Raw genomic sequence first — 18,058 nt, 5'->3', positions numbered from 1 at the left:
ACTATTGGAGTTGCATTGAAGCCATCTGGTGGTGCATTTGGTTCTCTAGTTGTTTTCATCAATGCTATTAGTGGTATTTCTTTCTTCTCCCCAGAGAACAGCACATGTGATCCTTCTGGCAAATATGCTGCTTCTTTTGCTGCTCTGTCTGCCCTTTCATTGCCCAATGAAATAAAATAAAATATTTCCCCCCAGTATGGGTCATACACTTTATTATTGCCAATTCTACTGGGTGTGGTAGCATTTCTAATAATTTACTCAGAAATGCTGAATGTTGTACCTAGTGCCATCACTTATCCTGAACCCTCGACCATCTGTCTGTCTTTATATCTGCCAGAAGCATGGAACCTGTTCTGATGAACATCCGTGAAGACCTGCTCTCCTACCTTGACTCTAACATCCCTTCTGTCCTCATCCTACTCGATCTCTATTCTGCCTTTCGACACAGTCAACCATACCATCCTGCTCAACCGTCTCTGTGACAACCTGGGTATCACTGATCAGGATCTGGCCTGGCTGACTTCTTTCCTCTCTGATTGACCCTCCCAGGTCTAACTTGGGTCTGTCCTTTACTCTATCTCCCTCTCTACCTGCAGTGTTCCCTAGGGTTCTAACCTCTCAAACTGATTCTTCAACCAATACCTGGCAACTCTCGCCTTTCACATTAATGCTCTCTGCTCTAATTTTCACTGCTATGCGGATGACACTCATCTCATTTTGAGGCTTCCCTCGGCCACCTCTTCTCCTTCTATCATCTCTGATTGCCTGTCTGCTATTCAGGAGTGGTGTGTTTAATGATCTCTGCCTTAATACCAGCAAGGCAGAGAACCTCCTCATTGGCACACCTTCACCCTCCTTTCCTGTCACTCTCTGGCTGGCCTCCCTTCACCCTCCTCCTACCCCCACCTGCGAGGCTAAGAACCTTGGGGTCATCTTTGACTCCACGCTTTGTTTTTCTGCCCACATCTCTGATGTCTCTAAAAAGTCAATCTTCCAACTGCACCTCCTCAGAGGTATTCTGCCTTCCCTCTCCTTCCCCCAGAAGTTCACTGTCTCTCAAGCCCTCGTTCTCTCTAGGTTGGATTATTGCGACAGCCTCTTTCTAAATCTACCTGCTTCTGCTCTTCACACTTTGCAACTCATCCAGAACTGACTGCGAGACTTGTCCTTGGCCTCAAGCCCTGGGATTGTATCTCTCCAGCCCTGAAATCTCTTCATTGGCTCCCAGTGGCTACAAGGATTCAATTCAAGACCCTTTCCATTGTCCACAAGGCTTTCTGGGGCCTGGGTCTAAAATACCTTCAACCCTCCCTCCGTAAATACCTTCCCTCTTGAGCTCTTCACTCCTCCACCTCCAACTCCCTCAGGGTCAGTCATTCTTAAAGAAACAAGCTGGGGGTAGATCTCTGTCTTTGGCTGGGACTTCCCTCTAGAACAGACTCCCTTCCACTCTGAAACTTGAGGAGAACCATCTCCGATTCCGGAAGCACTTCAAGACCTTCCTCTTTACTTCTGCCTTCCCTCCTCCTCTTCCCTGCTGATCTGTTCTGCTTCAGCATCATGCACCTGGTTACCCTCTGATTTTGGGCCCAGGTTCTTTCCCACCCTGCCACGCACCGGCACTGCCTCCTGGCAACCCTTGCACTTGGGTCTGTATCTGTAACCCTACAGTCCCTCCCTTGTTCTGCACTTATCAGTCTGTGCCTTAAACCTAACACTTGCCACTTGCTGGCTGCACTACCACTTGTTTTTCAATCCTTTGCTCAGCACTTTCCACTTCTCCCCCCTGCACTTTCCCCCTTCCCTCTCCCCTGCACTTGCGCATTCTCAATGTCACTGGACCTAGTAAGATCATTGTTTTTGTTCTCCCTTGTTCCGCTCTGTTGCCTCGTCGCGCTCTGAAAGACTTGTGTATGAGCGAAATACAAATAAAATATCAATATCCTTTCCCATCTTGCTAGTCATCAATGTACTGGAGATGTTACGTACGCAGAATCTGAAAATATATTTACCACCTGTCCTTCTGAGAGATCGCCATATTCTATGGTGATGTAGATTCCTGTATGATACCTTTCTGCCATAAGGGCTGCAGTGCCTCATCTGCTTCTCGTAAAAGGGGGTATTTCTACACTCACTGCAGCAGTGCTCCCTCCTTTATCTTAACGTGCACTGCTCCTGCTGCCCCCTTAAATATTCCCACCTCATGGGGTCCTTTGGTCCATAAATTCTTTGGAAAATCCTCCTGTGTGTTTTATGTCTCTTATTTCACCAATTGTGTCATCTGGGGCACTGCTCTTTCCTTTATCTGTACTGGACAGGGCATGCTCAACTGAAACACTATCTCCACCTTCTCTTCATCTTTTGTAGCAAACAAATCTGTGGCTGTTACTCCTGTCAGTGTTAGTATAGGATCGATGCATAGTATTGATCACCACGCCATGTTATTGTCATCTGTAGCAACCAGTATAACCATATCTTTTCTCACTACTACTTCCTCTAGGTATAGCAGTATGTGTATGTGTGTGTGTGCCTGGTGTGATGGTTGAGGGGCACCATGTTCTGAATACAAATTCATTTGACAGTCCCAAGACCTTTGCCTGTTTTCCTTGGACCCATCCTAGCAGTAATTGCACTCCATGGAAGAACATCTCTGTGTGCGTGGGTATCCCTCTCAAAGTTCTGTGTGCATAGTAAGCTTCTATCAACACTGCCTCTCTGGCTGGTACATCCAAGGTGTGGTGCATACCATCCCTTTCTATGAAAATTAAGCTGTGGCATTCAATTTGTTTAACAAATCTCTTCCTAATATATTAATAGGTGTGTCTTTTTAATACAATTATGACACTACGATATGTTGCGTCCCTATTGTCAGTGGTCAATCATTTGCTAGAAGAACCGCTTAGATGGTCCCCCGAAAAGACTTGCATGTCCAATTTTTTGTTGGATAATGGGACCCTCCTTCTTTTATACATGATCTGGCTGCTACAGTATCCATTAAAAAGGAAAAGTCCCTCCAAAATAATGACCGACCAAGGCTGCATTTTTATGAGCAAACTCATGGGGGGGGTTAAAAAACTGTTGCATATTATCACACTCCAAACATCAGTTTATCATCCACACACAGGTGACCTTGTAGAAAGATTTAATAAGACACTGAAAACCATCCTGCGAAAATGGGTGGAACAAGATGCCAGAAATTAGAATCAAATGATTCTCTGGGCTTTATTTGAAGTTAGAAAACACCCTGAGGCCTCCACAGGATTCTCCCCATTTGAATTACTCTATGGGGGGGGGGGACTCCAGGATGTACTGGATATGTTGAGGGAAACTTGGAAGGAGAGAGAAGAAGCCTCAATACCAGTCTCCCAAACTGCAACTAGGCTTAATGAACACTGGTCGGCTGTTAGATCTTTGGCACAAACCCATATGGCCAAAGCACAAGAACAACAGAAAACCTCTTATGACAGAAAAGTCTCTGAGATATTTTTCCATAAGTCAGAAAGTATTAGTGGTATTGCCCACCTCTGAGTACAAACTTATATTTAAGTGGCATGGACCATATGAGGTGTTGGAACAAATGGGACTGTGTAACTATACAATTCCCAGCGTGATCGTCACCTAAAAACACAGGTCTATCATATAAATCTTTCAAAGGAGTGAAGGGAAAACCTGTCAGAGTTCAATGTCATCTAATTATCTTGTCTGTTACCAGAGGATTTGGATAATATTGACTTTATTTCCCCTGATATTAGTACTAACCAGAAGCAAGATCGTATAAGACAGTTCACTGATGTGTTTAAAGAAGCGCTTGGAAAACTGTAGGATATTTACCATCACATACGCACTCTGGAAGGCAAAGTGGTACATTTAAAACCTTACTAACAACCGAGTCCCGAAAAGATACCATTATCCAGGAAGTTAAGCAAATGCTTGTGGCCAATATCATTGAACTGTATAATAGTCCTTGGTCCTCCTCTATCATGTTAGTGGCAAAACCTGATTGAAGATGGTTTTGAATTGACTTTAAAAAGGTAAATGCCATCTCTGCCTTTGACGCCTACCCAATGCCATGCATTGACAATCTTATTCACTGGTTGGGTAATGCTGTCTACCTGTCAACAACAGATGTGAACAAAGGTTATTGGCTGATGCCACTGTATTGACCTGACAAAGAAAAAACTGTGTTTGCTACTCCCATAGGATTGTTTCTGTTTAAAGTATTGTCATTTGGTCGGTATGGAGCTCCTGCAACATTTCAGAGATTGATAGATAACATTTTACATCCTTACTTGAACATTTGCTGAAGCTATATAGATGATATTGTGATACACAGTCAAACATGGGAAGATCATCTGCATCACCTTTACACAGTCATGAGAGGGTTAAGAAAAGCAGGGCTAACCCCAAGCCCCAGAAAATGCAAACTCGCTCAATCGGCAGTTAAATATTTAGGGTTTTTTTGTGGGTAATGGTACTGTTCAACCACAACAGGAAAAGGTTAGAGCTGTCCTCAATACCCCGACACAAACAAAACCAAAAAAGTCCTGAGAGACTTTCTGGGATTAAGCGGCTACTACTGTCGGTTCCTTCCAAACTTTTCAAGCAAAACCTCTCGATTAACAGACAAAATGAAAAATGCTGAGCCTCAAAAGATCAGATGAGATAAGACAGATTATATTTGTTACACCACTTTAAAACAAGCCCTATGCCAGAGCCCCATTTTAAAAGTAGCAGACTTCTCTAAGGAGTTCATCCTAAAAACTGACACTTCCTTAATGAAACTGGGGGCTGACTTATCGCAAAACCATGATGGACTGGCGCACCCTATATTGCACATCAGTCAGAAGTTGTTTGCCAGGGAGAAGAACTACTCAGTGATCGAACTTGAGGCACTGGTAATTAAATGGGTGATGATAAATCTCAAATACTACATCTTGGGTCATAGATTTTGACTAATCACAGACGAATTCCGTTTAGTGTGGATTAGTCAGAGAAAATAATCCAATCCACGGGTTATGCTGTTGTTCTTGGACCTTCAACCCTATTGCTTCACAGCGGAACAACAGAAGGGTCAAGAGCAAGGTAACATGGATTTTCTCTCCAGGTTTCCATGTGAAACCTCCCAGTCCATCCCGCAAAGGGGAAGGTTATGTGAGAATCCTGAGGGCATCTGCATACCTGATCCACTTGAATCCTCTTCTCAGGTGGCCAGGGAAAGGCCATCACTCTTGGATCCTGACCCTAGGGGTTTAGATGAGAGGAAGGATCACCTGGGTGGAGTACTGGGGAGAGGATGTATTTTGGTGAGGCATGGTACCCCCTTCCCTTGTAATAATAAACCCTATGCTCTCCCTACCTTCATAGGTTATTGACAGCCATTCCCTCTTATTTCCCCTCAGTCATACAACTCTAGTACTGTGACGAGGAAGAGGCGACTAGGAGTGGTACACACTAACATTCAGTTACACCACTCTGGTACTGGGATGAGGAGGATGCCTGGAAACTATTGTGAGGGTCAAGCATGTCCAGAAAACACCAGTAATTGTAGTCAGGCAATTGAACTTGAACTTGAGGGCTTGCACCTGCAACCTGTTAACAGGTCACAGGTGCATACAAGGTGGATCCACCAGTAAGGAAGGGGAAGCCAGCAGGAGAGATGCCGGGCTGGGAGAGAGGGGCCTGGGAAGGGACAATTCCTGCCCAGAAGGGGACTTCCAAGAGAGTCCTGCCTGGAGGCCAGGGAGCCAGTGATTGCAGAAGAGAGACTGTGAGGCCGGGCATGACCAGGACGTGAGAGGTGCAGAAATGCCAGAGTCTCCACTGCCTTGTGCCCACATCCGGAGCTGTGGGGCACGGAAGACTTCCAGGTGCTTCAGGCCACCGGTAGCATCCCCGGGTGAAGAGCGGAGCTACCGGCAACCACCAGTGAGGTTCTCAAGAGGCGAGCGCTGCTCGCAGCACTCCAGAGAATTGTGCAAGGAGCCGAAGAACCTCAGAAACAAGACAAGAGAGGATGTCCAGAGGGGCAGCCAAGGACAGGTGAGTGAATTGAAGGGAACACTCATACTGGGGCACTCCTAAGGCTACAACTGGGCATATGGTAACGCCAGATGAACTGAAATTTGTGTGTATTTGATGGTGAACTAAAGGAAAGATTTACAAGCATTATTGAATACCAAACTAACGGAAAACTTTGATAAGCCTACGAATGAAATGAAAGCATGTGTGAAATATTTGTAATGAACATTTAAAGACAAAGAATGAATGATGTGCACTTACAAAGATTGTGAGTTGTGTGGAATAACACACTGTGGCAAAACCAAGAGACTGGCAAGGAGAAAGCAAGGTGGTGGAAGAAAGTGAGCACCACAGAGTGAGTCGTGTGGAAGAACACACTGTGGCAAAGCCAAGAGCCTGGCAATGAGAATCCAGAGCCTGTGAACCAAAGCACAGATGCAATGAGAAAGAAACCTGTGTGGGCAAGAAAACCTAATGTTATTGGTTGCATGACCTGTAATGGGTGGAGAGTTTGGTCCGATAGCTACACCTAGACCGCAAATACCTTGTCTGGAAAAGCCAAGGAAGTAAACAAAAAGAATCTCCACTTGTGAATTAGATTTCTGAAGATGTGAAATATAGCAATCTTTATTAACTATTGAAGAGCCTGCAGGATTAAAAAGGTTGACCTGGAACTGGTTTTGAGAATCAGGAGACAAACAGATTGTGGGTTTGCAAGGTGGAAGAGCTGACGTCTTGGTAAGGGAAACACCCAAGACTATGTGAGTTATGCTATTGCCTTAGGGAATGGAACCCTGAGGCCTTTTCGGAACTGTGTTGTCTTTTTGGGGAAGGGAACTCCGAGACACTTAGAAACCCCAGGGTTATTTGGAACGGCTTTGAACTTGGGAAAGAGGAGCTGGAGGAAGCTCACAACTTTATTTGGAACACTGTTTCTTTTGTTGCTGACATCCCTACACATTGCTTAGCTTTAGTTGTGAGGGCAAGTATAGGTTTTCGACACAGACTTCTAAGCTGAACTTACTGACTCAGGCTATACTTAGTTTCTTTAGGTAGGTAAATCCCACCCTATCATAGGGACAGTTATGACTTACTCCATCCTGGACATTCAAGTAATAACAGTGTCTTGTTTGAACCTTGAATCTTTTGTCTGTGTCGTGCTTCATGATGCCTTTCCATTACCTAATCTTCTTCCTTCTACTCAATCTGCATTCTGTTTTCAGTATTCTACTGAAACTGCTATTCTTTCTGTATCTGATTACATTATTTATGCTCATCACTGTAAACTCTCTTCCATTCTGATTCTGATTGACTTCAGTGGCACATTTGACACTGTGGATCAGTCTACTTTACTATCAACTCTTTCTTCCCTTTGGTTGCTGTTTTTTTTCTAAAATGGTTTTCCTCCGATCGTGCAAATCATTCTTTTTCTGTTTTCTAGATGAGTGTAACCTCTTACTTTTCCTCTCTCTCTCTCTCTCTCTCTTTCTCTCTCTCTCTCATGGTGTTCCTGAAGGTTCCGTTTGGTACCCTTTCTTATTCACGCTTTAATATCGCATGACTGTTTTCTCTTATCACTGACTTTGGTTTTCAGGTGCACTTTTCATGTTGACGATATCCAGATTTCCTTGTCTTCTACTTAATTTAATGACTCTATCCACTCTCACCTGTCTTTCTGTCTTGCGGCCATTTCTTCCTGGATGTCTTCACATTTTCTTTGTTTAAATTGAAAGAAAAGAAAACTGAAATCTTATGTTTTCTCTCTTCTAAAATCTCTCTGCCTCTGGCGATATTATTTCTTCCTCTGTCTCTTCCCTTATCGTCTCAGGTATGTAATCTTGGTGTCTTATTTGATCCTTCTCTTTCCGATCGCTCTTGTCATTTTCATTTATTTAACATTAAGAAAATGTGTCCCTTTTCTTCTGCAAAAACGCTGCTTCAAACCTTTGCTTTGACCCATTGTACTATTGTTGTTCACTTTATGTTGGTCTCCCAAAATCTGCTTTTGCACATTACGCTTGCTTCTTCACTCTGAGGTTCGGATTATTTTTAATCTTCCCCAGTCTTCCCACATTTGTGAATTTTTGGCTCACCTTAAGTGTCTACCGGTTCAGCAGTACTGTGAATTTCATTTTCTCAGTCTGGTCTTTAAATCTATTCATGTACTTACTCTTATCTGTGAGCTTTGATTTCACTTTACCATTCACCAAGTAATCTTCGCTGTGCATCTAGGTTCCTTATTTCTGTTGCCCATCCTCCTTGTGCTGCATCCCGCTTTCATTCTTTTCAACTGCTTGCTCCCAATCTGTGGAATTCTTTACCTTTGGACATCAGCTCTTGTTCTAATCTCTCACACTACAAAACATGTATAAAAATACATCTCCTTCACCTCTTTTTCCCTGAATAATGTTTTGGAACTCTTTTGGTAACTCAGTTTTGTGACTATTCTCTATTGTTGTACTGTTCCTTTAGTCTGTGAAGTGCTTTGTATAAAAGCCTATGTAAATGCAGTAAATAAATAAATAAGAGATAGGATTGCATTTATAGGAAAAGGAATTGTGATTAGTTTGGTTTGGCCAGAGGAGCAAACTTTCTCCTGCCAGTTGAACACTTTGCGATTAAATTGGAATGAGTACATGAATTTCTTTAACCGTTAGTAAAAGGCTTTGGGATTCTATAAAGATATTACATAGGCATGCTTGTACCTGCTAGTAAAATGCTTTAAGAATGAATAAGGATGAATATGTGACAGGCTTTAATCTGCCAGTAAAAGGCTTGGGGATTGAACAAGGATGCTTACAGGGGTAGGCTTTGCCCGTCCACTAATAAATGTTTGCGACTCAATAAGGATAGTTACATGGGCAACCTTTCACCTACTAGTAAATGTTTTTGGACTGAATGACTGAGAGGAGGGGGGTGAGAGGGATGTAATGACATTCATTGCAACAGAATGATAAGGGCAACTGTCTTTCAATGTATTGCGCACTCACCCAGACTCCCTTCAGTTTCAGGTATTCAGAATTGATAAGGTAAAGGGGGGAAGTGGGTTTTCACTCTGCATTTGTAAGCTGTGGGCTTAGAAGATTGTGTTAAATGGGGATGAGTGTGATCAGAGGGACAATCATTAACATCTCATTTTAATGTACTGGGGCTAAACATTGTAAATCATAGAGAAAAACCTCATAATACCAGTGATGCTCTTCATGTATAGATTAAAAGGCAGTGGATTTTTTTTGGGGCACTGGATAAGGGAATAGAGAGGTATGTCCTTCCATCAATAACATTGGCTCAAAACGTTGTGCCAAATGAAATCAGGATTTTAGAGTCAAATGTATTTTATTGTAGAATATTGTATTGTTATATGGGATGGGATGTAAATGATTCAAATGTTAGTTTTCTTTTTTTGTGTAATGTTTGCAATAAACTATGTACACAATTTTAAAAATAAATGCTGCAAAATTAATGAGGATGCTAAATGGTCACACCATATTCACCTACTGACAGGTTTTTCTTTTGTGTTTTAGTGCTTTGTGGTGCCACACTCACCAGTACCAGTGGCACTCTGACATCACCAGGCTTTCCTGGCAATTACCCCGCCTCTACAGATTGTACCTGGATGATCATAGCCCCGGTCAGATACAAGGTAAGAATAAACTGTTCTGATGGCTCAAGACCGCACCAGTCACTGATTATGGCTCCTCAGACCACAGTTTTTCACAAGCATGACTTTCCAAGTCCCGGCTTCAATTATTTAGTTTTCGCTCTTTCAATTATGGACTACATCTGGATGGGCATTCCAAGCTAATTGCAAAGTAATTCCAAGATCTGAGCATGCTTTGTCAATTTATGCACACACTCGCAGAAATGTATTTTGAAAAATCACTTGGAAGTCACAAAAGTATATAATGGTGAGGCCGAAAGTAATCATTTTCTGGTCTTCTGCAGATTTTCTTCACTATGACTTCTTTCAACCTGGAGGGCCATCCAATGTGTATCTACGACTACTTGATGATATACAATGGAGGATCGTCCATCGCCCCCCTGATTGGGAAATTTTGTGGAGCTACCCAGATAGCTGCATTTACATCCACTGGGAGCACCTTGATGATCCAGTTCCACAGCGATTTGAACGTTTCATTGTCTGGCTTCATGGCCCAGTACTCATTTGGTAAGCATTGTTCACACCACTCATCCTGAAAACATCATTGAAAGGCATGAGTGATCTATAGTAGCAAACATTGTGCACACAACACTATTTACAGATTGTAATCAGTCTGCTGTGAGATTTAAAAAGGAAAAAGCCCCCTCACACAGTCCACCTCTTGATGGCTCTTCCTTAGGGGGTCCTCCCTTCTTCAAGAGGCCTTCTTAATGTGTACAGTGGATTATTGTCAAACTCTACATCCTCCAAACCACTCTTTGCCAAAACTCCTTATAGCCTGATACATCACTGGTTGTGTGTATATCCTGCAAATAAAGGAGACCCATCCAGACACATCACATTTTTTCAAAACAGATTTTGGAGCTCAGAAAAAAGGAGGGAGATAGTCTTTCACAATGAAAAATATAATGCAATGACCAAGGTCTTGTAGTTTACAGGAGATGGATGTTTGTCTCCTTGCTAGAAGGACCTATGTAATTTTAAGATAATGGAAGGTGATGAGGCTCAGATTCTCTACACTATAGTGTGAACCCCGTCACTGCTTCAATCTGTTTGGAGACAGACATAGGGATGAAGTGTGACATTTTGCAATACAATATATCCCTCTAAGCACATTAGCAGGACCAACTTACATTTCTAATCAGCTTTTTGACTAATAGTAATGGATTGCAAAAGAAATATCAGTCTACTAGCTGTTCCCAGGTATCATGAGCTGAGATAATGCTCTCTCTCTCTCTTTCTTTCTCTCTCTCTCTCTCTCTCTCTCTCTCTCTCTCTTTCTCACTCTCTATGACTTCAATCTCACAATCTCTCTCTCTGCCTCTCACTCGCTTCATTCTCTTTTTCTAGCTGCCACCCCCTTTCTGTCTCGCTCTGCCTATGCCTATACCTCTGCCTCGATGTGGATGATGATTGCATTGTCAGGTGCGTGTTTGGTAGAGCCACCTCAGCCATTTCTGAAAGAAGCACAGTTACAGAAAAAACACAGATGAGTTGGGGCACCTCTCAGATACCATTGAGGTAGAAAGGGGGGTAAGACAAGGGTGTTTAGGGGCCCCACTATTCTTCAATCTCTTCCTGGCAGACATAGGCATATCGTTGGAATCGCCTGCATTGGCCAGCCCTATGTTGAATGGAAGGAAAATCTTCTGGCTGGCCTATGCAGACGATATGGTACTGCTACATAGAATACCAATTGGGCTCCAGCGTTTGTTAACCAGGCTAAGTGAGTACGCAGGAACTAATAGGCTTCCTATAAATCCTGCTAAATCAAATATCATGGTTTTCAAGCCCCCTCAAAGAAAGGTCAAATATTCAAACTGGGATTTAGATGTCCAAAGGATACAAAGGGTAGAGATGGTCAAATATCTGGGCTATAACATCCATGCCTCCCCTGCCCTATACAAAGTTGAGGCCAAGGTCACAGTGAAAATAGCACAGGGCACAGCACAAATGCTCAAACTGAACCACAAGTTCTGCAAGTTCTCTATCTCTCTGTTGATCAGATACTATTTGGCAAAAATAGTTCCATTAATTCTTTATGGGCTGGAGGTTAGACCCCGGCTTTGGTTCACTAACTGGGGTGTATTCGAGGGTAGGCTATGGAAGAGGGTACTAGGTGTCCCTGCCTGCACACCCAGTGCAAGCCTTAGATTTGAACTGTGCCTAAAATCACTGGGATGTATGGCAAATTGGAGGTTAATCTCCTTATATCGGGAGATCATTACTGGAAAAAAGACTACTCTCTACGGGGACATTAGGTGTCATATGTCAAATTCTAGATCCACAATATTGGCATCATTAGAGAGTAAGGTCAGAGAATACCTCTCTAAAATTGACCTCGATATAGACACCCTCATTTGCAACCCTTTAAAAATTAAGAAGAAGCTTGAATCCATTGATTGGATAGAAACAGTTGAGAAAGTAAGAATGGTCTCTCCCACAAATCCCTTTTTACAGGGTGAGAAAAAACTAGGTTGCCTTTCTAGTTATCTCATGAAATCTGTTGAGAGCTCAATACGCAATGATTTCTTAAGAATAAGGTTAAGCCTGGTATACTGTGGAGAAGTGCTGGAAAAGAGAAAACAAGGAGATAGAGCAAAGCAGCTCTATATAGTCTGCACTAACCCAGCAAAAGAAACACTCTGGGACCTGGGACCTGGGACCTGCAGATGGATTGTGAAGGGACATGGAACCCACGTCTAGTACTCTTCAGGAGGTTTGTGTGATATGAATAAAATCTTGTCTCTGAATTTTTTTGGGATAGATTGGTATCGGGCTCTAATGCTGCACTAATATCTGCGGTGGTACGTGTGTTGAAAATCTGTGAAATCATTGCCTAATATCTGTAGCCATAAAAATGGAAAAGGGTTGAGGATTAAAAGGTAGATTTTGTTAAGTGTTAAATTGTCAATTTGAGAGAAAAGTAATTTTTAGTTTATAATTTGATACGTTTGAAATGTTGTTCTTACTGACTTATAATGTGTTTTGTAGATATTTTTATGCTTTTGTAAAGACTCGTCGAGTCATAAACAAATTAATAAAGAAAAAACCACAGAGATCTTTAAAGAGGGGGAGTGCTGATATACTATTGTTAGAATTAAACAAACATCCCTTGGCACTCGTTCTAGGAAAGGTCCAATGATTTGAATAAAGGCATGACCGTTTCAAAAGCTTTTGGGAGACAATAATGTGTATTCTCTGCAAATGAAGCTTTAATAAAAATGATTGCAGTCACATGGTGTACTGGCACTTTTTCAAACGTTACATTGTTAATTTCTAATGATCACTTCCAGTATTTATTGTAGTCATATTAAGAACATTACACTTGTCTTGGTGTGCAAAGCACATTAGAAAATCCCAGGATAAACATATAAATTATTTTCTGATAGAAGGCAATAATTCCAAGATGGACAGTCTAGTACAATTCACTTTTAATTTTAGAGAATATCCCTATTGGAAAGGAGAAGGGAACAAACAGAATCAATGTTACACCCTGACTGCTTTGCATAAAGTCAATGAGCATTGTGGCAACATAAGAATGACCCTAGATTTTTATATTTGACAAATATGTCTCCAATACGCTTAAACCACTATTTATATAATGCACTATGGTCTTGGTGCTCATTTCATTTCCAGAATACTCACCCAAACAATATAATCTTTGTAACCATAAAATGTGTATACTCTTTCAGGCAGACTGGCATTTGGGTGGGAGAATAACATGGCTGTGTCATTTGTCTCTCCATTGGGGTCTCGTCTAGCTTCTTGTATGGTTTTGGGAGCTTTGCAGAATTTTAGAAGAGGATGTGTTGGGTCTTACGATGAAGATGTCTGTATGTGGCAGCCTATGTGTATGCAAATGAAGCCTTAGAGAAATATATATATATATATATCTGGGCTGATTCTCAAAAATGAATGCAAATGTAAAAAGTGCATCATCTGTGCTTTTTTCAATTGATTTATTTTTGAGAATCGGCCCCTATATGCATAGCATTGTACAAATGTGCAGATAACCTTATTCATAATGGTGAACTGTGTATAGCTTGGGGGCTGTGCAGCAGCGCAAATATTTTGTTTTTTCTGCTTATAGCGTGAACCTAGATCAAGAGCATCTAAGCGCTTTACAACAGGATTGCGCCAGAATTGGGATTTGCATTTTATGCAGTAATGCAGTACTCTTGGTGGATGGAGAGAGTGATTATAGGCAGGTATTGGGAGTGGGGGCTGATTTGATACTGAAACAAAAAATAAAAGCATTTCTGTCCCTGCTTACGGGATGGAAATGAAAGTGCGACAGCAGGGGTTCACCCCGCTACTGTGCCACTTAGAAAATGCATAACAAGGTTAGGATTGATCATGTCATACAATGTTCATCCCAAAGCATGTTCCAAACAGACGCAGGAGGATGTCCTATTTTCCGGGCATTTTAAAGTGAAACTCTTTTCAGGATACTGGATGAGCTTTAAAATGTGCAATGGGGATACATTAGGGCATTTGAATGTGTGCATCTATGATTTAGCATCTATGATGCGCACCTTCAAATGACCATGAGGCTGGAGGAGCATCTTTTTTTTTTTACACATCTCATCATTTGCACCAAAAGGTTTTCCGAATCTGCCACAGTACGTAGTTTAGGGAGAAGTTAAGGGATGTGCTAGAGTGGTCAAAATGCTCGCTTCTTCACTCATTTTGATTTGAGTTTTTGTCTGACCTGCTTTAATAGTACACATAGCAGAAATAATCCACCTACTCTACCCTGATTCACCAAACAGCATGTCTGCAATAAAGTTATTGTTTACCATGTCTGCTTTAAAGTTGTAGCACAATCTAAAATGCTGCATGGAGATCATCTTCATTATATGATAATTTAATAAATTGTTAAAAACAAGGTTGTTTAACTCACCAAGCTAAATGGGAAATATTGAAGGAAACCGCCAACCCAGCATAACAGAAACAGCGAAACAATGAAAAACTAATTGCCCGAAACAGGGCCATCGAAGGATAAGAAAAAAGCAAACTACTGCAAATCACTGTAGAATGATGTTAAGTCGATGGATCAACCTAACCTGCAGAAAATGACTCAGACATTTGACCACTAACCCTACTAAAATCTCTCTAATAGTCTGCATGCTCACCCTCAAACACTGAACAAACCACACAAACTGAAGCTACCAACAGCACACATCAGAAAGCTCTCTAGCGCTTTCCCTCTCAATCCCACTAACCCCTCCCAACCCACTTGCTTTTCAAATCCGCCAAAGCACCTGGTGACCAAGAAAATGGCAGCGGTGCGTGGTATAAATCACAATAGCATTACATAACATGTGCGTTCTAACTGTCAACGAGTTTAATAAACCCAAGAAATCCTACCTTTGTTCTAGTTAAGTAAAGTATACATTATTTTATGAAAATGTACTGTTACAATTTGTCTTTTTAATTATTCTATTTTGACTTTTTTCAGTGTTAGCATCCTGATATGAGCCACAATGAATGAAAACAGACATGAAATCCCACCTGTGAAAAAATGTGCAATGATTCCAAGAAACACTGATCTGGAGGACTCAGTATATCATTCAGGAATGGATATAACGTGAAGACTCCTACATTTTACATTTAAAATGGATGTTATGAGAAATGACCTTGCACAGCTCCATGCTGTAGTACTTAAAGATGACAATATTACTTATGTATCTCTGTGCTGCGTACAGGTCATGGATACGACTTTCTAGGTTACTGTCAAATCCTGTTCAGGAGAGCATTTCATACTACGCTCCTGGTACATATACTTAAATTCTGTGACTTAAGGTATCAAAAGGAAGTTACAACCTGAAGAACATAGGATTTCATAAACCAGGGATTTGATGATCTAATTACAAAGGGCCACATTACGAGGCAGGCGCTCCCGTAATGAAGGGTGCTGATACAGGACCGGCACCGTTCATTACGGGATGCATTATTACGAGATCCCCTATCGGGACCCGGAACAGACATCTGGTAAAACCAAGGAGCTAATAACGTGCCTGTTATTAACGGGCCCTTTATTAGCTCCATCCCCATTCCCATTGAGCCCTATGGGGGCTCAAATGGGAATGGGGAATGGTTTTGTGCATGGGGAATTACCGGGACCTCCAAGGTCGGAATGACCTGGTAATTCCTCATTCACAGATCCCGGTACTGGAACCCGGTATGGAGGCAGCCATGCCCTTATTAAGGGCATGGCTACCTCCATATTGGTAATGAGGCCCAAAGTTTCCCTTTGTAAAGCATTGCAATCGTGTAGTGTTGCCAAATTGTTTCACTTGATGTATAGGAATGCTACAAGGCCCAAATTACAATGAAAATGTTAAAGGAAATCTTACAGCTGGTCAATTGTGACCCCCATATCATGGATTAATTTAGAAATGATGCATGTTACCACAGTGAGAATTAAGATATCAGTCATTATAAAGTAAACACATAGGCCCTCATTACGACCCTGGCGGAGGACCATGGTGCAATTTGCACCATGGTCCATGGCGCTAAGCTGCCAACTCCGCCATGGTGGTTGGCGGACTTACCGGCCCATTCCGACCTTGGCGGGGCGGTAAGTCCCCAATCCCCATTTACCCTTCCCCATTCCCATTTTTGCTCCATAGGGTATAATGGGAGTGGGGAAGGCGTTAATTACGCCACCGTAAATTACGGTGGCGTAATTAACAACAAGTCCCGTAGCGCCATGGATTTTTCCGCCTGCAAAAAGCAGGCGTAAAAATCACCATGGCGCTACGGGAACTCGTAGTCAGGCGGAAAGGTACGCCATGCTTCCCGCCGGCGTAAACCCCTTTCCGCCAGGGTCGTAATGAGGGCCATAGGCAGTAAGAGTACATCTATACGTTTACATGCAGTTTTAACAGGTAATCGCGTGTGTGCGTTTGTGTCTGTGTGTGTGTGTGCGCGCACGCGCTAATGGAGAGTGATGAAATGCCTAGTGATTGTACTATATGTATTTATAAGGGTAAACTAGACCCACATTTAATGTATTTTTGTCCTCTGCACGTGTACTGCATTTTGGAATAAACCTTTTACTAAAAAATAAAATTTACTTAAAGCACTTTGAATGTTTTTGCAAATTCTACCAGAAGAAGGGTACGGTGTTAATACTGGGAATAATTTTAGAACATTGAAGCTGATAATAGTGGCTGTTAAGATACATTTTCAAAACCAGCTCTATCGAAGGTTAGAGTAGGACACACTAGTCGATGAACAGCGTAATCTAGACAAACGATATCAAGGTAAATGAGGACTGAGCAATAAAGCAGACCTTAGAAGATACGAGAGTAGTATAATAGTGCACACATACAGCGCTTACATATGGCAAGCAACACAGAAGTACAATAAACAGTATATTAGGCCTGTAATCTCTAAGCATTGTAAAGTAAACATTTCTAAAGCAATTGATAAACACACACACACACACACACACACACACACATACACCCTCCCTCCCTCCCCATTAAAAGGTGATTCTAGTCACCCTATAATTAAGGTGGAGCCTTTCATCCATTCTATGTCTAATAACTTTTGGCCCATTGAACCGACCAGCACAACATTTTACAAACAAGATTTGCAGTCCAGGCAAATGTTTGTGCAAATCTGTGTAAAGTTTCAAAAGATTTAAATGGCCAAATAAAGCTGTTTTTCACTTTTCCATTCTTTTTCCCATAAGGAAAATGTCCACTCTATGCTCTAATGCACAGCCCAAACCCAAAAACGCTGGATGGATTTGTGCCAAATAAGAAACAAGTTGGGCACAAAGCACTCATAGGTAACCCTCTGTTATTTTGCCATAAAGCCGTCCAGTACTGTTTTTAAATTGGCATAGAACAGGGTGCCCCTGTACCCAAAAAGTTATCTTTATCTCCCACGATGCATTGCTGGTGCCAAGGCTTTTCATTTCTGAAATTCTGTCATTATGCAGTTTGAAATTCGTTAACTGCCCTATAATGAGGGGAGCATAAGCACAGGATACGAAAATAGATGATTTGTGAAGGTTTAGGCTTGGGGATAGTGTTGTTTCTTTTTCTTTTCTCTAGTGTTCTGCTGAGATTGAGATCTGAATATCGAGTGGCAAAAAGAAACAGTAAATACTTCAAAACGGATATATTCAGATGTAGCAATACACAGGGATTGCTAGTTAAGGGACGAGGAGTATTTTAAGTTAATTTAGGAAGCAATCTGTTTTTAATATAAAATATATTACAGGGATCACTTCTTAAATTAACCTAAAATGTATTGGAGGGGGTATTAGAGGGCTATTAGTGTTTGGGGGACTTAAAAACTTTAATAAGCCTAATTAAATTTAATAAAAGTGCATAACTGAAACATGAGTGGTGCCGA

General features: G+C 41.7%; 1 protein-coding gene across 1 annotated transcript in view; it reads left to right on the top strand.

Annotated features, from left to right (window-relative positions):
• LOC138503505 (tolloid-like protein 2) overlaps window positions 1–16,772 on the top strand; it is a 189,435-nt gene extending 172,663 nt beyond the window's left edge. The window contains exons 21-23 of the mRNA XM_069623290.1: window positions 9,543–9,661; window positions 9,964–10,186; window positions 15,144–16,772. Of these exons, the coding sequence (XP_069479391.1) occupies window positions 9,543–9,661; window positions 9,964–10,186; window positions 15,144–15,157 (356 nt within the window). The 3' untranslated portion in view covers window positions 15,158–16,772. The remainder of the gene's footprint in view (window positions 1–9,542; window positions 9,662–9,963; window positions 10,187–15,143) is intronic.
• The last annotated feature ends 1,286 nt before the right edge of the window (window positions 16,773–18,058 follow it).

This window comes from Ambystoma mexicanum, chromosome 11, assembly GCF_040938575.1.
Source record: "Ambystoma mexicanum isolate Mex_15411 chromosome 11, UKY_AmexF1_1, whole genome shotgun sequence".
NCBI lineage: Eukaryota > Metazoa > Chordata > Amphibia > Caudata > Ambystomatidae > Ambystoma > Ambystoma mexicanum.
The sequence above is the reverse complement of the archived record's forward strand: the minus strand, read 5'-3'. Positions and strand labels throughout refer to the sequence as shown.